The 27105-nt window shown below is 47.7% G+C and overlaps 1 protein-coding gene across 1 annotated transcript in view; it reads right to left on the minus strand.

The window, feature by feature from the left end:
- ITIH6 (inter-alpha-trypsin inhibitor heavy chain family member 6) overlaps nucleotides 1-27105 on the minus strand; it is a 136613-nt gene that overhangs the window by 99307 nt on the left and 10201 nt on the right. The window contains exons 2-3 of the mRNA XM_073640049.1: nucleotides 25580-25615; nucleotides 5931-6085 (exon numbers count right to left, since the gene is read on the minus strand). Coding sequence (XP_073496150.1) covers nucleotides 5931-6085; nucleotides 25580-25615 — 191 coding nt within the window. The remainder of the gene's footprint in view (nucleotides 1-5930; nucleotides 6086-25579; nucleotides 25616-27105) is intronic.

Genomic DNA, 27105 nt, shown 5'->3' on the forward strand with positions numbered 1-27105 from the left:
TGTTTAAGGGTTAATCCCATAAAAAACAAAAAAAACATTTATTCACAGAATTGATGATAAATGTCTGATTGCTAGGGGATCTGGTTTCTGAGACCTCCAACAATCACGAGAATAGGGTTTTAAAGTCAACTGTTTGAGTGGAGCGGTACTGAGCATGTGCAACCACCCATCCTATCGCCAGTGAGTGGATCACTAGTCGCACATGCTCATTACAGATCCATTCAAGCAAGGCACTTTGGATCCCCCCTTACTGTTAAGCATTAGGGTCTGTAAGGTGACCGCCGGACATGTCCTTGAGGGGAGATATGTATCGCTGAGGTTAGCAGCTTCAGTGATGTAAAACTGGGAAAGCATGCTCCAGTACACATAGTGCTGAGAGGGTTAATAGTGGGTATCAGGGCCGTTTTTATCAAGCAGTCATAAGAGACGGGTGGGATTGGCTGCTCACATATCCCCACCCCAGGGCGTGTGTATAATATGGAGACCAAGGGTCTCATTCAGTGTCTGTGGCTGGAGGTGTGGAGACCTCCAGCGTGTCTGTGCTAAAGGACACTGACCGCATGCGGGTGAACCCGCCATATTGTATGGACTGTTTATTTTCTGTTTTGTTACACTTTGCCGAACTAGGCTGTCTTTTGTTTACTTGTAAAAGTGCGGTTTATGCAGGCATAATAAACCTGCCTTGGACGTTTTAAAGAAACAGTATCCTGTGTCAACCTCTAACGCGGCTGAGTGAGTACCAAACCCTACAATTGGTGGAGAATGCAGGCATGAATCCCAAGGCGCAGTGTGACTGCTACAGAAAACCATTTATGTCCTGGGTGAAGGCCGCCAGCCAGCAAGGAATGTCCAGCAGCATGGAGGAGCTGATTAAGCATCTGGTGCAGGCTAACCTCCAGCAGCATCAACAGCAGAAGCAGCAGTGGCAACAGCAGCAGCAGGCACAGCAGCAGCAGCATCAACAGCAGAAGCAGCAGTGACAACAGCAGCAGCAGATGCAGCAACTATAGCACAAGCAGCAGATGGAGCTCCTGGCCGAGGTGATCCGTGGCAGGACAACCGCCCCACCCCCTACTCCAAGTGATGACTCTCAAGTGAGGAAGACAGTAAGGAGAGCATTGCAAAAGATGACATTGAGGAATTCCTGGCTGTATTTGAAAGGGTGGTGGAATGGGAAAAATTCCCTCTGGAGCAGTGGGCGGAAGTGCTGGCGCCATATTTAACAGTGGAGCCGCAGAAAGCCAATTATGACCTGGCCTTGCAGGACACAAAGGAGTATGCCAAATTGAAAACTGATATTTTGGCGCGCTTGAGAGTGACTCTAACTGTCACGGCACAACGGGTGCACCACTGGGCCTATTGCAATGACAAACCTCCCCGGTCCCAAATGTTCGACCTCCTACAACTGGTCCAAAATTGGTTGCAACTTGAATCTTCCTCCCCAGCACAAATGGTTGAGAAAGTTGTCATGGACAGGTTCATACACTCCATTCCGAGGTCAGTGCAATCCCCATAATGCCGATGACTTGGTGGGGTTGGTGGAAAGGTACCAGGTGGTGGAGAGTTCCTTGGGGAAACAAGGCGTCTTCATACTGGGGTTCCCAAAAGGGGGGTACACCAAAAGAGGGGAGTTGGAGACACATCTGGGGGTGTCCTAGAGCCCAGGAGGGGTCTGAGTTGCCAAAGGTCCCGCCTTATAATATAGTATGTTGGAGATGTCACACCCCAGGTCACATAGCCGCCCGTTGCCCCATGACAACTGAGCCAATGGACTGCAGCGCAGGATGGTGCGGTTCTTACTTTGCATATTCTGCCTGCAGTGCTGTCCCTCAACCAGGTGAGGGACCGCAGGCGTGCCTCGTGTCAGTGAATAGAGTGCAAGTGACTGCTCTGTTAGACTTGGGGAGTTTGGTACCCTAGTAAGGGCCACAATTCCTCATCGGCTGGTTCCAGGGAAAATGGTTGGCGTCCGTTGCATCCATGAGGACCCTAAGGACTACCTTGTGGCTCGAGTGGTCATCGACACAAACTGTGGCACCGAGTCCCATGAGGTGGGCGTATTCAAAGACTTGTTGCACCCTGTTATAATAGGGCGGGACTTTGCCTTGTTTTGGGACTTGTGGGAGAAAGGGAGGAAGCCAGGTTGTCCGGACAACAACCAGGTCGCTCCTGAAGAAACCTCATCGCAGCCCGCCGCCGCCGGGTTTCCTTTTTGTGTACTGGTTGGGGATGAGGATGAGGCAGCATCCCCGGAGACCAACATCCCTGAACTGGAGGTGTCCGGAGGAAACTTTGGAACCGCCCAGCTCAGGGACTTAACCCTAAAAGGGGCGTTTGATAATGCGATTGTTCTTAATGGTGTTGCTCAAGAGCCGGGGGCTTACACCCGATATCCACACTTTGCCGTAAATGGGTAGCTGTTATATCGGGTCACCAAGCTCAGAGAGGAGGTTCTCGAGCAGTTACTAGTTCCAGGGCCGTACAGACACAAGGTGTTAGATATGGCCCATGCACATGTCCTAGGTGGTCATCTGGGGGTAGAAAAAACCCAAGAAAGGATCCTTCAGAGGTTCTACTGGCCCGGTGTCACCGAGAGATAGTGAATTATTGTAGGTCCTGTCCCACCTATTATCTGACCTCCCCGGTGGCTCACTTCCGTAGCTCTTTAGTGTCTCTACCTATCATTGAGGTCCCGTTCGATCGCATCGCCATGGATTTAGTGGGACCCCTGGTCATGTCCGCCAGAGGAAATCAGTACATCCTGGTGGTACTGGACTATGCTATACGGTATTCGGAGGCCATACCACTCCGAAACTCCTCCTTCAAGTGTATAGCCCCGGAGTTGGTCCATATCTTTTCCAGGACGGGGTTGCCTAAAGAGATCCTAACAGACCAAGGGACCCCATTTATGTCAAAGGTAATGAGGGAGTTGTGCAAGATCCTGCAGATCACACAACTCAGGACCTCAGTCTACCATCCACAGACAGATGGCTTGGTGGAGAGGTTTAATAAAACCTTGAAGGCCATGTTGAAGAAGGTCGTAGAGAAAGACGGCTGGGACTGGGACTGCCTACTTCCGTACCTTCTATTTTCCATCAGAGAAGTCCCACCGGCCTCTAATGGATTCTCCCATTTTGAGCCATTGTATGGCCGACAGCCCTATGGACTCCTGGACGTAGCAAAGGAGATCTGGGAGGCGGAATCCACACCCTACAGGAGTGTAATTGAACTTGTGGCCCAGATGCAAGAGAAGATTGCAGAGGTGATGCCCATTGTGAAAGAACACCTCCTCAAAGCACAAGAGGCGCAGTCGAGGGTGTACAACAGGTTGGCGAGGGTGAGACACTTCAACCCTAGGGATCGGGGACTGGTGCTGGTACCTACGGTGTAGAGCAAATTCCTGGCCAAGTGGCAGGTCCCTATGAAGTGGTTGAAAAAGTTGGCGATGTCAACTATAGGGTCCACCAACCTGGGAGAAGGATGCCCTACCAGGTATACCACGTCAACCTGATAAAGCCATGGCGAGATAGGGAGCCCGTGGAAGCTCCGTGTTTGGTGGCGAAGTCGGAAGCCGACATGGGAGACGTCAAGGTGGCAGAATAACTGTCACGTGCCCAGAAACAACAATGCCAAGAGTTGCTGCAATGGAACAAGGACCTGTTGTCAGATCTACCAGGGTGTACTCAGATCGTAGAACATGAGGTGCTTACGGAGCCTCATGTCCGAGTGAACCTAAAGCCATATAGGATTCCTGAAGCCTGCCGAGAGGTAACCTCAAAGGAGGTGAAGCGCATGCTGAATCTGGGGGTCATCGAGGAGTTCAAGAGTGGCTGCTCCGGGCCCATAGTCTTAGTGCCGAAACCAGAAGGAGAATGGCGGTTCTGCAATGACTATAGGAAACTGAATGAGGTCTCTAAGTTTGATTCATACCCAATGCACAGGGTAGATGAACTAATTGAGAGATTAGGGCCGGCCAAGTACATTACCACCCTTGACCTCACAAAAGGGTATTGGCAGATCCCTATGTCCCAAGAGGTCAAAGAGAAGACGGCCTTTTCAACGCCAGATAGGTGTTTCCAATACGCTAGAATGCCGTTTGTGTTGCAAGGAGCTGCAGCTACCTTCCAGAGAGCCATGGACCGGATTCTAGCTCCCCACAAGAAGTATGCAGCAGCCTACCTGAATGATATTGTGATCTACAGCCAGAATTGGGGTAGCCATCTGTGCAAAGTCCAGGTGATATTCGATGCTCTACGGAAGGCGGGGTTTTCCATCAACCCAAAGAAATGTGCCATATGCATGGAGGAGGCCAGATATTTGGGCTATGTCATAGGTAGAGGCGTGATAAAGCCCCAAATAAATAAAATAGACACGATCCGGGGTTGGCCACAACCTCTCACAGAAAAGCAGGTCAGAGCGTTCCTGGGCATCGTGGGCTACTACTACCGCTAGTTCATCCCTAATTTCGCCATGACAGCCGCCCCTTTGACAGACCTCCTTATGGGGACAAAATCGGCTATGGCTATGTGGTCTCCAGAAACCAAGACGGCCTTCCAGGAACTCAAGTAAGCCCTGTGTAAACAGATGGTGTTGGTGGCACCGGACTTATCGAAGGAGTTTGTGGTCGACGGACGCGTCAGATGTCGGGCTGGGTGCGGTCCTTTCATAAGAGATGAATGGCGAAGAGCACCCCATATTGTATTTAAGCCGGAAGCTGACGTCTTGTGAGAGAAATTACTCCATAGTGGAGAAGGAATGTTTGGCCATCAAGTGGGCGCTAGACACTCTAAGATACTACCTCTTAGGCAGGAAGTTCAGGCTGGTGTCAGACCATGCCCCACTAAGGTGGATGTGCGAGAAGAAGGGGAACAATGCTCCAGTGACCAGGTGGTTTCTAGCTCTTCAGGACTTCACCTTCCAGGTAGAGCATAGGCCTGGGAAACTGCATGGCAATGCTAAAGCATTGTCAAGGGTCCACTGTATGTTAGTGGACGATGCCAAGCCCCCCGGATTTGGGCAGAGGGGTGGGGTATGTAAGATGGCCGCCGGACATTTCCTTGAGGGGAGATATGTGTCGCTGAGGTTGGTAGCTTCAGTGATGTAAAACCGGGAAAGCATGCGCCAGTACACATAGTGCTGAGAGGGTTAATAGTGGGTATCAGGGCCGTTTTTATCAAGCAGTCATAAGAGATGGGTGGGATTGGCTGCTCACATATCCCCACCCCAGGGCGTGTGTATAATATGGAGACCAAGGGTCTCATTCAGTGTCTGTGGCTGGAGGTGTGGAGACCTCCAGCGTGTCTGTGCTAAAGGACACTGACCGCATGCGGGTGAACCCGCCATATTGTATGGACTGTTTATTTTCTGTTTTGTTACACTTTGCCGAACTAGGCTGTCTTTTGTTTACTTGTAAAAGTGCGGTTTATGCTGGCATAATAAACCTGCCTTGGATGTTTTAAAGAAACAGTATCTTGTGTCAACCTCTAACGCGGCTGAGTGAGTACCAAACCCTACAGGTCCCATTGGTCGGATCTGCAAGAATTGTACAGTCATGTCAATAGGAGGTATATATTTTTGTGAGATGAACCTTTAAATGACCAGTTTTAAATTGATTCCCATATTTCCAGGAGGAATAAGAGAGGAACAGAACAGTGCAGAATTCTAAGAAAAAGTGCCGCACCCTTGTTTTATGCAAGATACAAGTATTTATAATGACATACATGTTAGCAAAGCATTCATGGCCTATTTTAAGCACATAGAAAGGCTCGTCTTCACTGTTGTCAGTTTGTCCACATAACAGCCCACATGAAAACTCATCTTCTTATAGTTTTCAATAATTTTAATGAAGGCCTGGGAAAAATCGTGAAATGTATATATTGTTTAATATGGTAAATAACAGCAATATGTAATAAGAAGACCCCTCTACTTACAGTGTAAAGTTAGAGATGAAGGCCGAGCTGGGTAACTCCAGGTCAAAGATGGCCTCTTTAGATTCAGCATGAGGGTTGGCCATAAGAGTCTGCACCTTGGTGAAGGCATAGCGGGATACTATGGTAGACTGGATGCAGAGGCTGCTGATCGTCAGCTACGAGACATTAAGACACATACATCAAAAACAACATCCACTATTCAATTCAGCAGTTTGTTCTCCGGAGCTGTACTTCCTATTATAACACGAAGAAGAAAAGTTGCAATCATTGAAAACTATTTTTGAATTGATGAAGTGGAGTCTTCCAAACCAAATGCAAGATGGGTGTGCATCACTTTTCACAATATCTGCGTCCTGACGATGTGAATACTGTTAATAACTGGATCAGAGCAGAAAGCCATTGGCTACCGTCTCTGCCACTCACTCTGGCAACCCACCAGGGTAAGCCACTCGGGCAAGTCACAGGGATGTCAGGCGGCACAATGACATCACTTCATTGTGCCATCTGAATGGCGCTGCATTATGGAGGAAGAGGCCACCACTGGTAATATGGCTATTACTATATGAAAGGCTACTGGGGGCATTATTACTATATGGAAGCACATAGAGGGCACTGTTACTATTTGTAGATACCGAGGGACACTATTACTATATGGAGGACTAATGGGGGCACCATTACTATATGGAGGATTAATGTGTGCACTATTACTATATGGAGGCACAGAGAAGGCACCGTTACTATATGGACATACAGAGGTGAGACTATTATATGGATGCACAGAGGGGAGGCACTGAAGGGGCATTATGACAATACAGAGGGGCACTCTTTCTATCAGAAGACTTTCAATCAGCGCCCATATGTTTAAGCTGTCAGACATTTGCCTAAGTAGACAAACATGAGAGTCCTGCAGCCTCCACTCCCCGGCGTCAGAGGAAGCATTAAGACACCTGCTTCCTTTACTGTGACTTCATTACACACAGCCGCTGGAAAATCATCTGCTTGCCCAACATCTTAAAGACTCAGGATTATGACTCGTAGTTCCCTCAGGTTCTCTAGGGTGTTAAGGGAATATACTGTATACTTCATTTACTGACTCCTAATGCTCGGCCTGTGTGCCAGTCTTTACTGCCACGCTGCTGTTATATTCATGGGGCAGGAGCATCAGGATACAAGCCCTGCTTAGACTTGGCGGATGACCTGGCACTTCAGATTTGGGACTTCCCACCCCATGATTATTAATATTACTTTAGACCACCATTGCTATTTTATATAGCACTATTAGAGCACTGTATAGTGGTATTTATTTGAGCACTGTATGGTGGTATGTACTAGATATTAGGTATGTAATATGTTATCGGCAGCTCATTTTACACAGGACGATGTTCTGCCGAGAACGATGATTTAGAAGCCTGCTTACAAATCATTGCACCCGACGAACAAGCATTTTGCTCATTCATTGGGTGATTGCCGACGTGTTTAGGTGGGCTAATAGAACTCTCATCTCAGAAATCAGCAATTCTAGAGACCTGGAAGAGGCGGAGAATGGGTATGAATGGCTGCTTAAATGGTGTGCGGCTATAGCTGGAAATCTCTAGTGACGCACTGGATGTACCACAAAGCTCACCCTCTCTAGGGGAACGGCGCCAGCACAGGAGGTGAATATAAGACTGTGCTAATAAACAAGACCCCGCCTATTGCAGATTTCAGCTTTTAGCAGAGTCATTCAGAATCAACTGTTTTAGTTGGGACACACAGCAACCATTTATCTTCATCATCACAACATGGAGGATACACAAAGAGAACTGTGACACACACACAAACCAAAGAGGTAACACAGTATGGTATAAAGAGGAACTGCAGTCCACTCATGATAGTTCCCCACTACATAAGCCTGCAGCTGTTGTATCTGCCACATTGCCAGACTTAAAAGTCCTGGAGGATGGGGACCAAGACATGGAAGAGTGAATGGTTGGGACTGCCCGCAATGATTAAATATACAGTGCCTACAAGTAGTATTCAACCCCCTGCAGATTTAGCTGGTTGACACATGCGGAATTAACTTGGCATTGTGACATTTGTACTGTAGATCAGCCTGGAAGTGGGAAATGCACTGCAGCAAATTTTTTTTTTTTTTTAAAACGTTAAAAGTTAATTCAGAGTGTCATTTATTATTCAACCCCTCGAACCACAAGAATTCTGTTTGGTCCCCCAAAAGTATTAAGAAGTAGTTCAGGCACCAAGAATAATGAGCTTCACATGTGTGGATTAAAGATCTCTTTTGCCAGCCTTTTCTGACTATTTAAGACCCTCCCGAAACTTGTGAACAGCACTCAGACATGGTCAACCTGGGAAAGACAAAGGAGCATTCCAAGGCCATCAGAGACAAGATCGTGGAGGGTCACAAGGCTGGCAAGGGGTACAAAACCCTTTCCAAGGAGTTAGGCCTACCTGTCTCCACTGTTGGGAGCATCATCCGTAAGTGGAAGGCTTATGGAACTACTGTTAGCCTTCCACGGCCAGGACAGCCTTTGAAAGTGTCCTCCCGTGCCGAGGCCAGGCTTGTCCGAAGAGTCAAGGCTAACCCAAGGACAACAAGGAAGGAGCTCCGGGAAGATCTCATGGCAGTGGGGACATTGGTTTCAGTCAATACCATAAGTAACGTACTCCACCGCAATGGTCTCCGTTCCAGACGAGCCCGTAAGGTACCTTTACTTTCAAAGCGTCATGTCAAGGCTCGTTAACAGTTTGCTCATGATCACTTGGAGGACTCTGAGACAGACTGGTTCAAGGTTCTATGGTCTGATGAGACCAAGATCGAGATCTTTGGTGCCAACCACACACGTGACGTTTGGAGACTGGATGGCACTGCATACGACCCCAAGAATACCATCCCTACAGTCAAGCATGGTGGTGGCAGCATCATGCTGTGGGGCTGTTTCTCTGCCAAGGGGCCTGGCCATCTGGTCCGCATCCATGGGAATATGGATAGCACGGCCTACCTGGAGATTTTGGCCAAGAACCTCCGCTCCTCCATCAAGGATCTTAAGATGGGTCGTAATTTCATCTTCCAACAAGACAACGACCCAAAGCACACAGCCAAGAAAACCAAGGCCTGGTTCAAGAGGGAAAAAGTCAAGGTGTTGGAGTGGCCTAGTCAGTCTCCTGACCTTAACCCAATTGAAAACTTGTGGAAGGAGCTCAAGAATAAAGTCCACATGAGACACCCAAAGAACCTAGATAACTTGGAGAAGATCTGCATGGAGGAGTGGGCCAAGATAACTCCACAGACCTGTGCCGGCCTGATCAGGTCTTATAAAAGACGATTATTAGCTGTAATTGCAAACAAGGGTTATTCCACAAAATATTAAACATAGGGGTTGTATAATAATTGACCCACACTTTTATGTTTAAAATTTAATAAAATTCAACTGAGCAACATAACTTTTTGGTTTTCTAAGATTTATGCTTCTGTTCATAAAACCTACTCTCGTTTGCAGTTTGAAGGCTCTAACTTATTTGCATCTTATCAAACCAGCTAAATCTGCAGGGGGTTGAATACTACTTGTAGGCACAGTATATACACATACACACACATATGTAGTTAAAATTAGCCAGATGTACCTTGCTAGTTTTGACTAAGAGCCAGGAAATGGGGTCACCTTGTGTCAGTCTGCTGGATGTTGAGCAGAGTGGAGTGTGTTGAAGCTGGTGAGTGACCAGCCAATATGTGAGCAGTAGCTGTGTAGCTGGGAGAGAGACAAGCCAGAGTCTCTCTCTGAATGGAGACTGCACGGGTCAGCGAGGGAAGCTGAGCAGTCTGTGTGTTGGGGATGCAGAGTAACATGTGGAAGCTGCAGCCTGTTCAGTGTGAACTGTGCTCAGAGTTGAACACTTCTGTTTGGCGCTGGAAGCTGCTGGAGCTCAGGCTGAAGGTGATACCAAGACTAGTAGGACTGTACTTCTTCTAAAGTTTGCTCCAGGAGAAAGGACTATAATTTGTTCGGGTGAGGCCGCACTGACATATGTGAGGCTGCTGAATGAACTGTTTGTTATTTGCTCTTATATCTTTATGCGCAGAAGATGCCGTTTTGGTATTGAATCCCTAGAAGTTTTATGAAAGCAATAAAACTGCACATTTGGACCAAAACGCATTGCTTGTGTGAACGCTGTCTAATGCCTATCTGAGGGAGTGACTCCCTACAATATTTTAATCATGTAGCAGCTGACTGTGGCCACGTTCTTGATCTTTCTTCGTAAGAGCTGTGTGTTTCTCCAACTACACTAGGAAATTCCCGATACGTCACATGAGTATATTACTGGGATATATAAAAAGAAAGGGTCTTTTATAAAAGCGTGGACTCCGTGCAGGAGAGAGAGAGAAAGCCTCCAAACAAACTAAATCTCCTGGAGTTTTGGAAAAAAGGGCTGTAGTAATTACTTTATTACTAGGAAACAGTCTTGTTGGGAATAGTAGTAGTAAGACGAGAGCTACACATTTTACTACTCCTACACCGCTATTTCTTATGATCCAAAATTTGGACAACCCCAAGAATTTCAGGAATACTCATCGATGACCTGGCTATAGGATATCCATGACTGATGGGTGCCTGACACCAAAGACCACAGCGATCAGCAGAACAAAGCGTCTCCGCAATCCCGTTGCCCACACACATTGGATGTGACTGTGCCTGGCACTGCAAGGTGCCTGGGATAGGCTAAGTGGAAATCCCCTTGAAGGTGGGACCATACATTTTTCATAAGTGGAGGTAGTCCTTAATTCATTCTAAGTGATAGTTATTGAGCCAGGGTCTGGACTCATGTGATCCGTAACTGGGAAAGTTTTGGGATTTGCCTAAATTGCATAAAATAGGACACCCTGTTGGTACAGGATTTTGCAAGCACCCACAGGTGACCTATCCGACAACATCCCCTCTTTACATTAAAGATGGCCCCTTCTGCCTCATCCCTTTCTTGTATATTATAAGTTTACATCACAGTTGTTTATGGAAAAGTTGGGTGGTTATTTGCATAATTTTGGGGTGTATTTGACTTTTCAAACACACCCCAATAAAATCTAAAAATGAGTCGCCTACTTTTTTAGAAGGGACCCCAAATGATAAATTCCCATCTAAGGGGATTAGCTGTAATTTACGGTACATTTTCCTGCAGTGCCTCCACAGGGGAAATTAAGCACTACACAACTGAATGCTGCCCATGCAATGTATGGATTAGTTGAATCCTCCAGAGAGACGTACACTTTTTGTACCCAGCTTACTAGAATTACGACAGGTTAGGAGACGCCAGTCCATTCCCTGGGTTTATGTGTAGGGGATGTTGAGACAGTGGGAACTTCAATGATTCGGACTTTTATACCTTTTCCCAGCAGGGAGGACCACAGGGTAAACATCCTGTCCACCTCACATTCCTGAAATGTTTCTCCTAGATTGAAGGACTGCACAGATCTTTGCAAGAGGTATTATATAATCAAAATGCAAGTCCGTGCCGTACACGCATACAAGATGGCAAGAATAAAAACAGCAGTGATGTGTACGCCATCAGGATTCATGCGGAGACGCTTAAGAAAAAAAATATTTCTGCACTGATGTCATCACTTTAATCAAAGCTGATTAGAAATTCTTTCCTGGTTTGTGAGAAAGGTTTTATTCATCATAAACATACATATATAAGAGGAGGAAACGCAAAAGTCAGACCCCCAACCTTGTGCTGAAATAAATTGCAACCGCATACATCATACCTCCCCCCATTCTGGGAGAACCATGTGCCAAGTTTCTCTAAGGGGCCGTGGGTCCCCTCTGCCCAAATAGTCAGTCTGCCTCACTTGCCTGTCAACTCCTAAAGACAGGGGTTGGGATCTTATGTCTCCAAAGGCCCCCATACCTATTGCATGGGCTGATTCTGTATTATAAATGTCACAGGGGTACCGCGACAGAGAGGAGCCAGAAGATCGCGGCATCTGGTTTCACGAACTCCTGCACTGATTATAACTGCCTTACCATCTTATTAAACAGTGCAGTTTTTTCCTTGCTGGCACTTCAAGGGTTAATCAGTTCAGTTGAAGCTCCTGGAGCTCTTCAACCTGGATTGTCTTAGCTGTTCAGTGTTGGCCACTCCCCTCTGCTATATATGCTCGCCACTGGCACTTGGGAATTGCCAGTGATAGTTCTTACTGCCTGGTTAAGGAGTTGGAGGTGAAATTCGTGTTTGGAGTAGACATTTGGAGAGTTGTTCAGGAGATTGTTGCTTGGAGCTTGTTTGTGTGTTCATCTTCATCCTCTCCTATTTGGTTTTACTTTCCTATACCTTCCCTGTGTCCCACTCTGTTGTTTGGTGAGTGTATTTAGTATGATTGTAGTATTCATTTATACCTGCTTGTTTTCCCTTGTCTGTCTGTTTAGTGTAATCCTATACACTTTTGGCACACACCTCCCTGGGTGGGGAAGGGAACAGATAATGGTTAATATAGGAGAATAGCAAGGCACGTGACCCCAGCGTTTCCACGTTCAGGAGTAATCCGGGGGACAGGTTAAGACTAGGGCACCCCTAGTTTGAGGGATTGGGTAGGTGCTACGTGACAATAAATACTCATGCTATCACTTCCTGGACTTCAAAAACTCTTGAGGAAGACAGTTATGCAAAATAAAGAACAGATGTTAGAACCTTGCTGTTAGGTTTTTTTTCCTTTGCTGGTCACATGACCTTGTTGGCCTATTTAATCCTGCTCCGCCCTTCTGGCTTTGCTGGACTTCATTGTATATCTACTTTCTAGCTAGCCTGTGCTCTGTATCTAACTCTGTTAGTTTGCTTGGTCTACGGACCTCTATGTTCTATCTATTTTGTTTGTTCGTCTATCTGCTACTATTTCTGTTAGGAGGTGTCCCATATTCCTCCCAGTCCTTAGTACTTGTAGGGATTCCCTCCCCACATCTATAGGTCTCCGTACAGACTAGATTAGGACTTTAGCAGGTCTGATCGCAGGATCAGGTTCCCTGTTACATCGTAGGGATTCAGCTGAGTCCTATAGTAGGGACAGATCTCCTCTCTTTCCTTAGCTTTGGTAGCAGAACATAACAGTAAGTCCAGCCAGCAAATTCTCTAAGGAAAGATTTTTCTGTTCCAACATGGTGTCGGTTCAGGATTTGGCTCATCGCCTGCAGGGACTCTCTCTGGAGGTGGCCGAGCTCCGTCAGCACGTGAGTAACTGTCCTGGAGCACATTTCTTGGAGCCTAAGGTATGTTTGCCGGATTTATTTTTTGGTGAACACCGAGAATTTTTTTCATTTAAAAATGCTTGCTTATTGTATTTTCGTTTGAGACCTAAGTCCTCTGGGGATGAATCCCAGCGCATAGGGTTCATAATGTCACTTTTGCGCAAAGAGCCTCAGGAGTGGGCCTTTTCTTTGCAACCTAGTAATTCATGCTTCAGATCAGTGGATAGTTTTTTTTCTGCTTTGGGACTATTATATGATGATCCTGACCGTGTCGCATCAGCTGAGACTGAGTTGAGACGTTTAAAACAAGGATCGGGTAATGTGGAAAAATATTGTACACATTTTCGTCGTTGGTCCACTCAAACAGGGTGGAACGATTCTGCTCTGAAAAGTCTATTTCTTGCTGGGCTCAGTGAAAGGGTTAAAGACCTGCTAATTGCTTATCCTACACCTGAGGATTTGCAACAGGCTATGCAATTAGCTATACGGGTGGATAGAAGACTGCGTGCTAGGGTTAATGAGAGCAAATCCTCTGCTATGTCAGTTTCTGGTTATGATAATGTGTGTATTAACAGTGGTGAACCGATGGAGATTGGATCGGTGGCACCTCGCTCTCAAGAAAAAGACCGTCGTTTTTCGGAAGGCTTGTGTTTCTATTGCGGAAAATCTGGTCATTTGATTAAAGGCTGTGAGCTTCGTATGAAGAAAGAAAAAAAAATGGTCAGTCACGCCCGTATTGCCTGTTTAAATTCCAAGGGTATATTTTTAGCTGCTTCCACGATTGCTCAGGAAAAATTGATGGAATTTCGGGTGTTTGTTGATTGCGGGTCTACACTGAATGTAATTGATGGGGGATTCGTGGAAAAACTCAATTTAAAACCTGAACCTTTATCATCCCCCATTGCTGTGGTTTCTGTGGATGGCTCCCCTTTGAAGAATATTACTCTCAAGGTCAGTGAATTTCCTCTCACTATTAATGGTGTTCACCATGAGAAATTGGATTTGGTAGTGTTGAATAACTTGCCTTCTCCAGTAATATTGGGTTTGCCCTGGTTAAAATTTCACAATCCTGTACTGGATTGGTCTACCAGTGAAATTAAATCCTGGAGCCATAAATGTTATGACAAGTGTTGTAACGGGCGTATTGCAGCTTTGGATAGGGGAGAATTGCCTGTTCCTATTCAGGATTTTTGGAGAGTTTTTTCTGAGAAAGAATCGCAGGTTTTGCCTCCCCATAGAGACTATGATTGCTCTATTGAATTTGTCCCTGGAGCGACTCTTCCTAAGAGTCGTTTATTTAACCTTACTATTCCTGAGAGGAAGGCTTTGGAGGAATACATACAGACAAGCTTGGCCGCCGGTCACATTAGGCCCTCTAAGTCTCCTGTGGCGGCTGGATTTTTTTTTGTAAAAAAAAAGGACGGCGGTTTACGTCCTTGTCTGGATTTTCGTGAGATTAACAAAATTACGGTACGCAATCCTTACCCACTGCCATTGATTCCTGATCTGTTTAACCAGTTATTGGGGGCCAAGTGGTTCTCTAAAATTGACCTTAAGGGGGCATACAATCTGTTGCGCATGAAGGAGGGTGATGAATGGAAGACTGCTTTTAACACTCCTGTGGGTCATTTTGAGAATCTGGTTATGCCTTTTGGTCTTACTAATGCTCCTGCATTTTTTCAGAATCTGATTAATGACATCCTTAGACCTTTGATCGGTAAAAATGTGGTTGTGTATTTGGATGACATTTTGATTTATTCGCCAGATCTGGAGTCTCATTGGCGGAGCGTGCGTGAGGTATTACAGTTATTAATGGACAATTCGCTTTTTGCTAAGCTGGAGAAATGTGAGTTCGCTGTACAGAGAATTAGTTTTTTGGGCTACATTATCTCCAGCAAAGGTTTTGAGATGGATCCGGTTAAGGTTCAGGCTGTGCAGGAATGGCCTAGGCCTATTGGTTTGAAATCGATACAGAGGTTTTTGGGTTTCGCCAATTACTATAGAAAATTCATAAAAAAATTTTCTAGTATTGTCAAACCTCTGACTGATCTCACCAGGAAAGGTGCTGATGCGGTTCAGTGGTCTTCTGAGGCCATTGAAGCTTTTGTGTATCTCAAGGAGAGGTTCACCTCTGCTCCCATCCTTATGCAGCCTGATGTTACTAGGCCGTTTTTGGTTGAGGTTGATGCTTCCTCTGTGGGGGTTGGCGCAGTATTGTCTCAGGATAACGGGGATGGATTACATCCCTGTGCCTTTTTTTCAAAAAATTTTTCGGAGACTGAACTGAATTACGATATTGGTAATCGGGAATTATTGGCTATTAAACTCGCATTTGAACACTGGCGCCACTTCTTGGAAGGTGCGGAATTTCCCGTTCAGGTTCTTACGGATCATAAAAATCTGATATATCTTGATGCTGCCAAGCGCCTGAATGCCCGTCAGGCTAGGTGGGCACTGTTTTTCTCGCGGTTTAATTTCTCCGTTACTTACATCCCTGGTACTAAGAATGTTAAGGCGGATGCCTTGTCTCGCAGTTTTTCTCCCATAGTCGGTGGTGAGAAAGAGGAGAACATTTTACAAGAAGGTGTTGTGATAGCTGCTTTAGACTCCGTTTTGGAAGATGAGATTCTTAAAGCTCAGGAGAATGCCCCATCTAACACTCCTCATGGGAGGTTGTTTGTGCCTGGGACCTTTAGGAGAGATTTGTTCGTTGAGTGTCACGAATCTCGGTTGGCAGGTCATCCCGGAATCTCTGAGACCAAGAGACTGGTGGGTCGCAGTTTTTGGTGGCCTGGATGGCAGAAGGAAGTCATTAAGTGGGTGCGCCAATGTACTATATGTGCTAGATCTAAGTCCTCACATACTCCTGCTGCGGGGTTGCTTTGTCCTTTGGAGGTCCCCAGTGCTCCTTGGACACATTTGGCTATGGACTTTATAACTGACCTTCCCCCCTCTGAGGGTTTTACTGTCATCTGGGTGGTCGTGGACCGTTTTAGCAAGATGTGTCACTTGGTTCCCTTCGTCAAACTGCCCTGCGCTAAAACTCTCGCTAAGGCCTTTGTCAAGGAAATTGTCAGACTTCATGGCGTTCCTACTGACATTGTTTCTGATAGGGGTCCTCAGTTCGTGGCTCGTTTTTGGCGTGCCTTTTGTGACAGGTTGGGAATTCATTTGTCGTTTTCGTCCGGATATCATCCTGAATCTAATGGCCAGACAGAAAGGAAAAACCAGGATGTTGAGCAGTTCTTGCGTTGTTTTGTGGCAGACAATCAAGAGGGGTGGTCTGAGTTTCTGCCACTTGCCGAATTTGCTCTGAACAATCATACATCTTCTTCTGCTGGTTGTTCGCCTTTTTTTTGTTGTTCTGGGAGACATCCGTCGTTTGGGTCGTTCTCCAAGTTGGGATCTGCCGTGCCTGAGGAGGAGAATTTTTCCGGTGATTTGGAAAGAGTTTGGACGGATGTGCGTGGTAATCTTCAGGAGGCCAACAGAAAATCTAAAGACTACTTTGATAGGAAACGACAGGAGGTTTTGTTCGCTGTTGGTGACATGGTTTGGTTGTCCTCTAGGAATCTGCGGTTGAGGATTCCTTCTAAGAAATTGGGTCCCAAGTTTGTAGGGCCCTTTAAGGTGCTTCAGGTTGTCAACCAATCTGCTGTTAGGTTGGAGGTTCCTACCTCCTGGAGAATTAATCCGGTCTTTCATGTCTCTCTGTTAAAAAAAGCTGTTGTGTCGGATGGTGACACCTCTGCCTCTGTTCCTCCGGTGGTGGAGGACGGGGAATATGAAATTTCTCGCATCCTTGACTCTAGACGGTATAGAGGTAGTTTGCAGTATCTTGTGGCCTGGAAAGGTTTCGGACCCGAGGATAACTCTTGGGTGAGGTCAGATGTTTCCGCGTCCAGACTTATCAGAGCGTTTCACAGGAGATTTCCTGATAAGCCTGGTCCTAGGGGATCCGGAGGATCCTCTTAGAAGGGGGGGTACTGTTAGAACCTTGCTGTTAGGTTTTTTTTCCTTTGCTGGTCACATGACCTTGTTGGCCTATTTAATCCTGCTCCGCCCTTCTGGCTTTGCTGGACTTCATTGTATATCTGCTTTCTAGCTAGCCTGTGCTCTGTATCTAACTCTGTTAGTTTGCTTGGTCTACGGACCTCTATGTTCTATCTATTTTGTTTGTTCGTCTGTCTGCTACTATTTCTGTTAGGAGGTGTCCCATATTCCTCCCAGTCCTTAGTACTTGTAGGGATTCCCTCCCCACATCTATAGGTCTCCGTACAGACTAGATTAGGACTTTAGCAGGTCTGATCGCAGGATCAGGTTCCCTGTTACATCGTAGGGATTCAGCTGAGTCCTATAGTAGGGACAGATCTCCTCTCTTTCCTTAGCTTTGGTAGCAGAACATAACAACAGAGCCCTAGTTTAGGAAAGTTTAGTGTGACTTGTTCTGACTATGATCAGAATTCCTGAAGGTTGGACCTGGCTGATAACTCATAGAAGTAACACACGGTCTGCATGGGATGACCCCTCTAAACTCAATAAGTTGCATTGACTTTAGTAGCTCCACAGTATATTCTGCAAGACATGAGTGTTTAGGTTGCCCAATAGTCAGTTGATGTACAACTGTTCTCTATGCTCCACAGGAATGATTTCCACTCCCCACCCCCATCCTTTCCTCAGGCAATGAGACACATAGAAGGTAAAATCATATGTATTAAAGATGCAAGGAAGAAATGTGAAAGTACAAGAAAGCTTGCACAGCTAAGGGAGCTGTAGGGTAACTACTGCAGGCACACTTGTAAAGGGATGCTCCAATGGGAACTGCCAGAGCGCTGCACTTCTCCCTTTCTACATCATGTATCCCAGAACTCTGGACCACCAGTGAACTAACTGCTGGCCTTTCACTAGTTATGTTACGAGTGTGATGCCATGTTATGTCATATTTGTTACTGAAGGTAAAGCACCTTTAAAATATGTGCCTTTGTTCATTGCATGCACAGTGCCTTTAATGGCGTAATATATTTGTAGAGGTGGGGACACAAGTCGTCTGGATCAGAGGTGGCACATGGAGACACTGCAGTATTGTGCATAGTGGTGGGGCCATGGTATATACGGAGGCAGCTTAGCGAGCTTTATGGGACAACGGATATATAGCAATACAGTCAGTGAGTGAGTATATTGTGCAGGAGGCTCTGTGGATGTAGTTAGAAAAAAAAAAAAAAAAAAAGGCTCTGTGGATGTAGTTAGGCCTGCTGACACAAATAGTGACTCCCATGGCCCTGGGCACTGCAAGCAGATGTAGACCACTCCCAAGTTAAAGACAGTAACATGGCAACTTCAAGTCGTGAAATCCTGTTTTAAACCAGTGATCGAGCCAGTCTGCTAAACTATGTTATGAACTGTGCAAAGAAACTATTGATGCCAAACTCTGTGCCTCAACTATAATGTGTAACTGTCAAGCTGTGTTCCACATGAATAACTACCAAGTTTTGCCCGTCAACTCTAATGTGTCACCACCAAGTTGTATGCCTCAACTCTGATGTAACGGCAAGCAATGTGCCTCAACTCTGTGCAAATATTCTGTGACCACCAAGCTCTGTGCCTCAACTCTGATGTAACCACAAGCTCTGTGCCTCAACTCTGTGCGAATATTCTGTGGCCACCAAGCTCTGTGCCTCAACTCTGATGTAACCACAAGCTCTGTGCCTCAACTCTGTGCAAATATTCTGTGACCACCAAGCTCTGTGCCTCAACTCTGATGTAACCACAAGCTCTGTGCCTCAACTCTGTGCGAATATTCTGTGGCCACCAAGCTTTGTGCCTCAACTCTGTGTGACTACTCTGTAAATACGAAGCTGTGTGCCTCAACTATAATGTGTAACTGTCAAGCTGTGTGCCTCATGAATAGCTACCAAGTTCTGCACATCAACTCTAATGTGTATCCCCCAAGCTATGTGTCTCAACTCTGATGTTACCACAAGCTTCGTGCCTCTACTCTTATGTGTGACTATTCTATAACCAGCAAGCTGTGTGCTTCTACTCTGATGTAACCACAAGCTTTGTGCCTCAACTCTTATGTGTGACTACTCTGTAACCACCAAGCTCGATGCCTCAAGACTGGGAATTTGCCAAGATTGTGTCCTTTTATTTGCCTCAAATGTAATTTATAACTGTTAAGCAGTGTACCACAACTCTGATTTGTAAACTCCAAGCTCTGTGCCACAACTCTGATGAATAATTACCAAATTCTCTACCTCAACCCTGATGTGTAACTACCTGTAACATACCTGGCGGCGTCCTTGCATGGTGGTCCATCTCCCACTGTGCAAGAGGGCGCACTTGATCTCCTGTCCAGAATGTCTCTCTGGCTTCCCTCCATGCTGTCTGTTTGTGTCTGTTTCTGCTGCTTAAGGGCGGCGCCCGATCACTTCCTGCTTTTTGTACCTGCTGTGGGTCACACCCCTTGTGCGTCCTCAGCCTATTGCTGTCTGACACTTGGTATATAGCTCAGCAGCTCCCTTCTATCCCTGCCTGAGCATAGTGTTTTCCTTCAGTGTGTGCTTGCACTCTGAAGGTGCCAGGTCCCGTCTTTGTTTCCTTGTCTGCCTTTCCTGGAGGCTGTATTTCCAGGCCTGTCTGAACTGAGTCCTGTATGTCTCCTGCTTTTTGTATCAGTTCCCGTGTCTGAACTTAGTCCTGTATGTCTCCTGCTTTGCGGTATCAGCTCCCGTGTCTGAACTGTGTCCTGTATGTCTCCTGCTTTGCGGTATCAGCTCCCGTGTCTGAACTGAGTCCTGTATGTCTCCTGCTTTGCGGTATTAGTTCCCCTGTCTGAACTGAGTCCTTTCCGTGTATCTTGTCTGTCCTGTCTGAACACGCTCCTAGCCTGTTCCTCCCGCCTTCTAGGGGCCGATTACCTAGACCCGCTCCTGTATCTTGTCTGTCCTGTCTGAACACGCTCCTTGCCTGTTCGTCCCGCCTCTCTGGGGGCAGTATTCCCAGACCCGCTCCTGTATCCCGCTGCAGTGTCGGTCTCCTCCGTACACTCAGTTCCAGTCTGTACTCTCTCCTATCCTTTACCTGTTTTGCCTCTATGTCCGTTCCCTTCCTTTTTCTGCAGAGTCTGAACTCGTACCTAACTCCTGCCTGTTGTCTCTGTACTCCCGTTTGTGAGTTTGTGTTCCACTCGCTACTTCACTGCAAGTACCCTGTGGGTGTCTGGCTCTGTCTTTCCCTTCCTGTCTGTTCCGTGTGAACAGAGTCCTGTCCTGCCCTGCTTCTGCCCGCTGCTCCGGCAGTCCTGTCCTGCCCTGCTTCTGCCCGCTGCTCCGGCAGTCCTGTCCTGCCCTGCTTCTGCCCGCTGCTCCGGCAGTCCTGTCCTGCCCTGCTTCTGCCCGCTGCTCCGGCAGTCCTGTCCTGCCCTGCTTCTGCCCGCTGCTCCGGCAGTCCTGTCCTGCCCTGCTTCTGCCCGCTGCTCCGGCAGTCCTGTCCTGCCCTGCTTCTGCCCGCTGCTCCGGCAGTCCTGTCCTGCCCTGCTTCTGCCCGCTGCTCCGGCAGTCCTGTCCTGCCCTGCTTCTGCCCGCTGCTCCGGCAGTCCTGTCCTGCCCTGCCTGTACCCCTCTGCCTGTAATGTTCCTGAGTCCCAGTGTGTACTGGGCCCTATCCCGCCTGTGTTCTTACCTGCTAGTGCCTCCCTGTCTGCACTCTAGCTGTGCTTGCCTGTACCCCCCCTGCCTGCTTACCCGCCTGCCTGCATACCAGTCGTGCCTGCCTATACCCACCAGTCTGTGTGCCAGCCTACCAGTCTGTTCCTGTATTCCCCTGTGTGGGTCAACAGCCGTGTCCGGGGTCTGTCCTGGAGTAGCACCTGGTCCCTCTGCTCGGTTCCTCCTTGGTGCACTGGCGTCGTATGCCGTCGTGCGACCCTGGTCGGATCGGGTGAATACCTAGTTACGCCCCTCCAGGCATTCACTCTCCGGCACGGTCCAGTGGAATCACTACCAATCACACGCACCCGCCGCTTAGCCCGGGCGTGTGCATAACAGCATGCTCAGGCCATGGTTCCCGTTGAGCCCCACGGCCTTCGCCCTCTGAGAAGTTTTCCAGCGAATATATGCATTAAAATAAATAAATAAATTTTTTTTCTCTTAGCTGAGTTCCAGGCGAAATTACGCACCGTCCAGATGGATCTATCAGCTCTCGTTCCTGCGGATCCGCCACGTTACTATGGGGATCCAAGACAGTGTCGTGCATTTGTGGAGCAATGCATGCTACACTTTAAGGCCTACCCTCTCTGCTTTCCTTCCGATTGGGCTAAAGTGGCCTTTATGATGTCTTACCTGGCGGGTGATGCCTTGGAATGGATCAACCCCCTATATGAAACACAGGATCCGATCCTCCGGGACCTAATGGCCTTCCTGGTGGCCTTTCTAATGGTCTTCGATGATCCTAACCCGGAGGCTCCTGCTGAAGCTTCACCTCCCAATATCCCGGAGCAGCCCCGATGGGTAATGTGTGTGGGTAGCGCAATAGTCCTCCAGCCCAATGAGACTACTGCCCACCCAGAATCCTCACAGGGTGACTACGCTTTCCGGAATACTTCTCTCAACCTCAAGAGGCAGTCCAGACGTGCTAGACGTAGAGGCAAGCCGTCACGCCAGGGTCTGTCCTCCCTGAGACCTCCTGACCCCAACCTTGAAGTCCCTACTGAAGCTTCATCTCCCTGTATCCCGGAGAAACCCCAATGGGTAATGTGCGTGGGTAGTGCACCAGTTCTCCTGCCCGAAGAGACTTCTGCCCATCCAGACTCCACACAGGAGAACTTCCTGCACCCGGCATCAGATGCTTCTCTCTCTTTAACCGGTGTGCATGTCCAAGGATGCTCCAAAGCTGTGGTTACCTCTGAGTCTGTGCACCTCTACTACCTGGCGGAGGATCCCCTGTTGCCTCCTGAATCCTCCGGGATACCACTCGATGACAAATGGAGAGAGACTTCTCTACACCCGGTACTCAATACTTTGTCCGCTTCGTCCTGTGAGCCTGACAATGGGTACCCCAAAGTGGTAGTTACCTCCGAGTCTCTACACCCCTCCGACCAGGCGGAGGATCTCCAGTTGTCTCCTGAACCCTTCGGGGTGCTACCTGGTAACGAAAGGACAGAGACTCTCCTATACTCTGTACCTGATACCTCGCTCGCTTCGTCCAGTGAGTCCAACCTAGTGTACTCCGAAGCAGAAGTTACTCCCGAGTCTCTACACCCCTCCGACCAGGCGGAGGACCTCCAGTTGTGTTCAGAACCCTTCGGGGTGCCACCTGGTGGTGAATGGACAGAGACTTTCCTATACTCTGTACCTGATACCTCGCTCGCTTCGTCCAGTGAGTCCAACCTAGTGTACTCCGAAGCAGAGGTTACTCCTGAGTCTCTACACCCCTCCGACCAGGCGGAGGACCTCCAGTTGTGTTCAGAATCCTTCGGGGTGCCACCTGGTGGTGAATGGACAGAGACTTTCCTATATCCTGTACCTGATACCTCGCTCGCTTCGTCCAGTGAGTCCGACCTAGTGTACTCCGAAGCAGAGGTTACTCCCGAGTCTCTACACCCCTCCGACCAGGCGGAGGACCTCCAGTTGTGTTCAGAACCCTTCGGGGTGCCACCTGGTGGTGAATGGACAGAGACTTTCCTATACTCGGTACCCGATACCTCGCCTGCTTCCTCCAGTGAGTCCGACCTAGTGTACTCTGAAGCAGTTGTTTTCTCTGAGCCTCTGCACTCTTCTGACCCGGCGGAGGACCTCCAGTTGTTTCCTGAATCCTCCGGGATACCACCAGATAACAAAGAGACAGTGACTTTTCCTCATTATGTACCTGATAACCCGTCTATTTTTTCCTGTGAGTTTGACAAGATGTACCTCGAAGCAGAGATTACCCTTAAGTCTCTGTCCCCCTCCAACCCAGTGAACGACTGGCCCTCGAATTCCCTGCGGAAGATTCTGGCAGGCCTGAAGAAGAGGGGGCGTAAGGGGGGAGGTACTGTAACATACCTGGCGGCGTCCTTGCATGGTGGTCCATCTCCCACTGTGCAAGAGGGCGCACTTGATCTCCTGTCCAGAATGTCTCTCTGGCTTCCCTCCATGCTGTCTGTTTGTGTCTGTTTCTGCTGCTTAAGGGCGGCGCCCGATCACTTCCTGCTTTTTGTACCTGCTGTGGGTCACACCCCTTGTGCGTCCTCAGCCTATTGCTGTCTGACACTTGGTATATAGCTCAGCAGCTCCCTTCTATCCCTGCCTGAGCATAGTGTTTTCCTTCAGTGTGTGCTTGCACTCTGAAGGTGCCAGGTCCCGTCTTTGTTTCCTTGTCTGCCTTTCCTGGAGGCTGTATTTCCAGGCCTGTCTGAACTGAGTCCTGTATGTCTCCTGCTTTTTGTATCAGTTCCCGTGTCTGAACTTAGTCCTGTATGTCTCCTGCTTTGCGGTATCAGCTCCCGTGTCTGAACTGTGTCCTGTATGTCTCCTGCTTTGCGGTATCAGCTCCCGTGTCTGAACTGAGTCCTGTATGTCTCCTGCTTTGCGGTATTAGTTCCCCTGTCTGAACTGAGTCCTTTCCGTGTATCTTGTCTGTCCTGTCTGAACACGCTCCTAGCCTGTTCCTCCCGCCTTCTAGGGGCCGATTACCTAGACCCGCTCCTGTATCTTGTCTGTCCTGTCTGAACACGCTCCTTGCCTGTTCGTCCCGCCTCTCTGGGGGCAGTATTCCCAGACCCGCTCCTGTATCCCGCTGCAGTGTCGGTCTCCTCCGTACACTCAGTTCCAGTCTGTACTCTCTCCTATCCTTTACCTGTTTTGCCTCTATGTCCGTTCCCTTCCTTTTTCTGCAGAGTCTGAACTCGTACCTAACTCCTGCCTGTTGTCTCTGTACTCCCGTTTGTGAGTTTGTGTTCCACTCGCTACTTCACTGCAAGTACCCTGTGGGTGTCTGGCTCTGTCTTTCCCTTCCTGTCTGTTCCGTGTGAACAGAGTCCTGTCCTGCCCTGCTTCTGCCCGCTGCTCCGGCAGTCCTGTCCTGCCCTGCTTCTGCCCGCTGCTCCGGCAGTCCTGTCCTGCCCTGCTTCTGCCCGCTGCTCCGGCAGTCCTGTCCTGCCCTGCTTCTGCCCGCTGCTCCGGCAGTCCTGTCCTGCCCTGCTTCTGCCCGCTGCTCCGGCAGTCCTGTCCTGCCCTGCTTCTGCCCGCTGCTCCGGCAGTCCTGTCCTGCCCTGCTTCTGCCCGCTGCTCCGGCAGTCCTGTCCTGCCCTGCTTCTGCCCGCTGCTCCGGCAGTCCTGTCCTGCCCTGCCTGTACCCCTCTGCCTGTAATGTTCCTGAGTCCCAGTGTGTACTGGGCCCTATCCCGCCTGTGTTCTTACCTGCTAGTGCCTCCCTGTCTGCACTCTAGCTGTGCTTGCCTGTACCCCCCCTGCCTGCTTACCCGCCTGCCTGCATACCAGTCGTGCCTGCCTATACCCACCAGTCTGTGTGCCAGCCTACCAGTCTGTTCCTGTATTCCCCTGTGTGGGTCAACAGCCGTGTCCGGGGTCTGTCCTGGAGTAGCACCTGGTCCCTCTGCTCGGTTCCTCCTTAGTGCACTGGCGTCGTATGCCGTCGTGCGACCCTGGTCGGATCGGGTGAATACCTAGTTACGCCCCTCCAGGCATTCACTCTCCGGCACGGTCCAGTGGAATCACTACCAATCACACGCACCCGCCGCTTAGCCCGGGCGTGTGCATAACACTACCAAGCTCTGTGCCACAGTTTTATGTGTAACCGAAAGCTTTGTGCCTCAAATTTTATGTCCAACTATTGTGTAACTGCCAAACTCTGTGCCTCAATAAAGGGTCTATTTGCCAAGTTGCGTCCTCCTACTTGCGTCATCTCTAATTTGTAACTGTCAAGTTGTGTGCCACAACTCTAATGTGCAACTATCAAGCTCTTCGCCTCAACTCTTATGTACAAGCTCTGTGCCTCAATACTTTGTGTATTCGCCAAGATTAAGAGACTTACACCTTTACTCAAGTTGACTCCAACTGAGTTAACATCTCACCTACTTGAACATTGCTGAATTAAAGCGCATTCTCAAAACAGGTAGCAAATTAAAGGGCATAGGCCACCTAACCAAAACTCACTTTCTTACATGCTTAGGTGCATGACTATAGGAACTCCAAAACCAGTAATCGTTGCCAGGCCTTAGCGAATGAGAAGACCCAAAACCCCCTTTGCCACACAAGAAGACACCAGTATAGGGTCAACAATGGTGTCCAAGAGCCCAAAAACAACATCTATGAGGATGTGGCAAGGTAAGGACAGGATATATTTTTCTCATAGGATCGTACAAGATCATTGGTGTGAATTTATACATCTATTAAAGCAGTTTTCTTCTTTTTCCTTTCTTACCTCAGTCTTGGCTGCTCGGAGCTGCCGCTTGAATCTCTATTTGCAAAAAAAAAGCAAATTTGTGTAAAATCTCATATCAGTAATACCAACTTTACATTAGCATTTGCATGTGAATGACAATCCTTAATGCAGTTAATGAGGTGGGCACAGTGACAGCCGCTTTGTCTTATATTTGTCCTTACTTTCTGCTGTACTTCGTACCCATGCAATACAATTGCACTCGTCTATTTCCACCATTTATAACAAAGCCCCTTGGGGTCGGCTCAGGAGCGGTTACCGGTAAACACAAGAAGGTTGCGATGCTTGGAAATGTGCCAGGAAATAATTTGCAATACTCAAGAGATAGAGAAGTAAGACTCACTAGTTACGAACTCCTCCGCTGACAAAGCCGCATAAATCATTGAGAAAAACAGGAATTTTTCATTTACCGTTTACATATATTTTAACTAACCCAAACTTTTCAGACTTTTACTATGGACATGAAGAAAAATACTATAAATTTAAATTAAATTGTCCAACTTTAACAACATTTTTTTTTTAAACTTAAATACATGTATTTGGGGCTAAAAATCATTTTTACAATTGGGTTTCATGAAATATTTTGCATTGTTTAGCTTTTAAAGGCGCTTTGTTTCCCTGCACTTTGAACTTTGATGTGGTCATAAATCAGCTAAGATGAGCTAAAAAAATAGACAGACCAGTGCTAAAAACTCTCTGGTCAGATGTCAGAATAAGCTCACTGTTGGATACTCAGTTAACTCATTCTGCAGCCTGAAATAGACAGTGCAATACAGAGGCTATAGAAGGCAAAGAGTACAATTTTTTTTTCATGAAACCCACATGAAAAAATTATTTTTAGCCCAAATTACATACATTTAAGTAAAATAGAAAAATTGTTCCCAAAGGTTGACAACCCCTAACTTTGTATTACAGCCCATTGTATAGCATAAGAATATATAGTAGCATTCAGTGGATTGACTTTTGGGTGATGGTTGACTGTCCAATGGATGTAAACTACATGTTGCAGGGGATCCTGGCACCAGTGGTCTGTTGGAAATTATTTAGGGGTGGTGTCTACTGGAAGCCACAATTTTATTTTTTCACTTGAGTATGTGGCTGTTTCTTCAATGTGACTAGTTGGCGGCACACAGACCTCCTAAGGGTCCTCCTCTGTAAGACGTCTCTGCCTTGATGGCAGCACAATAGGCATTGTGCTTGATAAACACTTGATCAACCTCCCTCTGTGGTTACGGATCATTTCTCTCCTCCTGTGTTGCTGCTACTTCTCTCCACCAGCATCTTCTCTCTTTTGCTAACCTGCTTCTTGTCTTCTGCTTATCTGCCCTTTCTCTCCTCCACCAGTCCAGCTGCTTTTTTCCTCCTTTCTTTGGCGGCCTTCTCTGCCTCTCTTTCCTCCTATTTAAGAAGAGATAGCCGAGAACATCTCTCTACCATAGAGAATGAATGGAGCAGTGCTGCGTATGTCCAGCTAAGGCTCCTTCCAGACGGAGCTCTGAAGAGCCCCA

Source organism: Phyllobates terribilis, unplaced genomic scaffold (genome assembly GCF_046119375.1).
Source record: "Phyllobates terribilis strain yellow unplaced genomic scaffold, ASM4611937v1 Scaffold_7__3_contigs__length_470593459, whole genome shotgun sequence".
NCBI lineage: Eukaryota > Metazoa > Chordata > Amphibia > Anura > Dendrobatidae > Phyllobates > Phyllobates terribilis.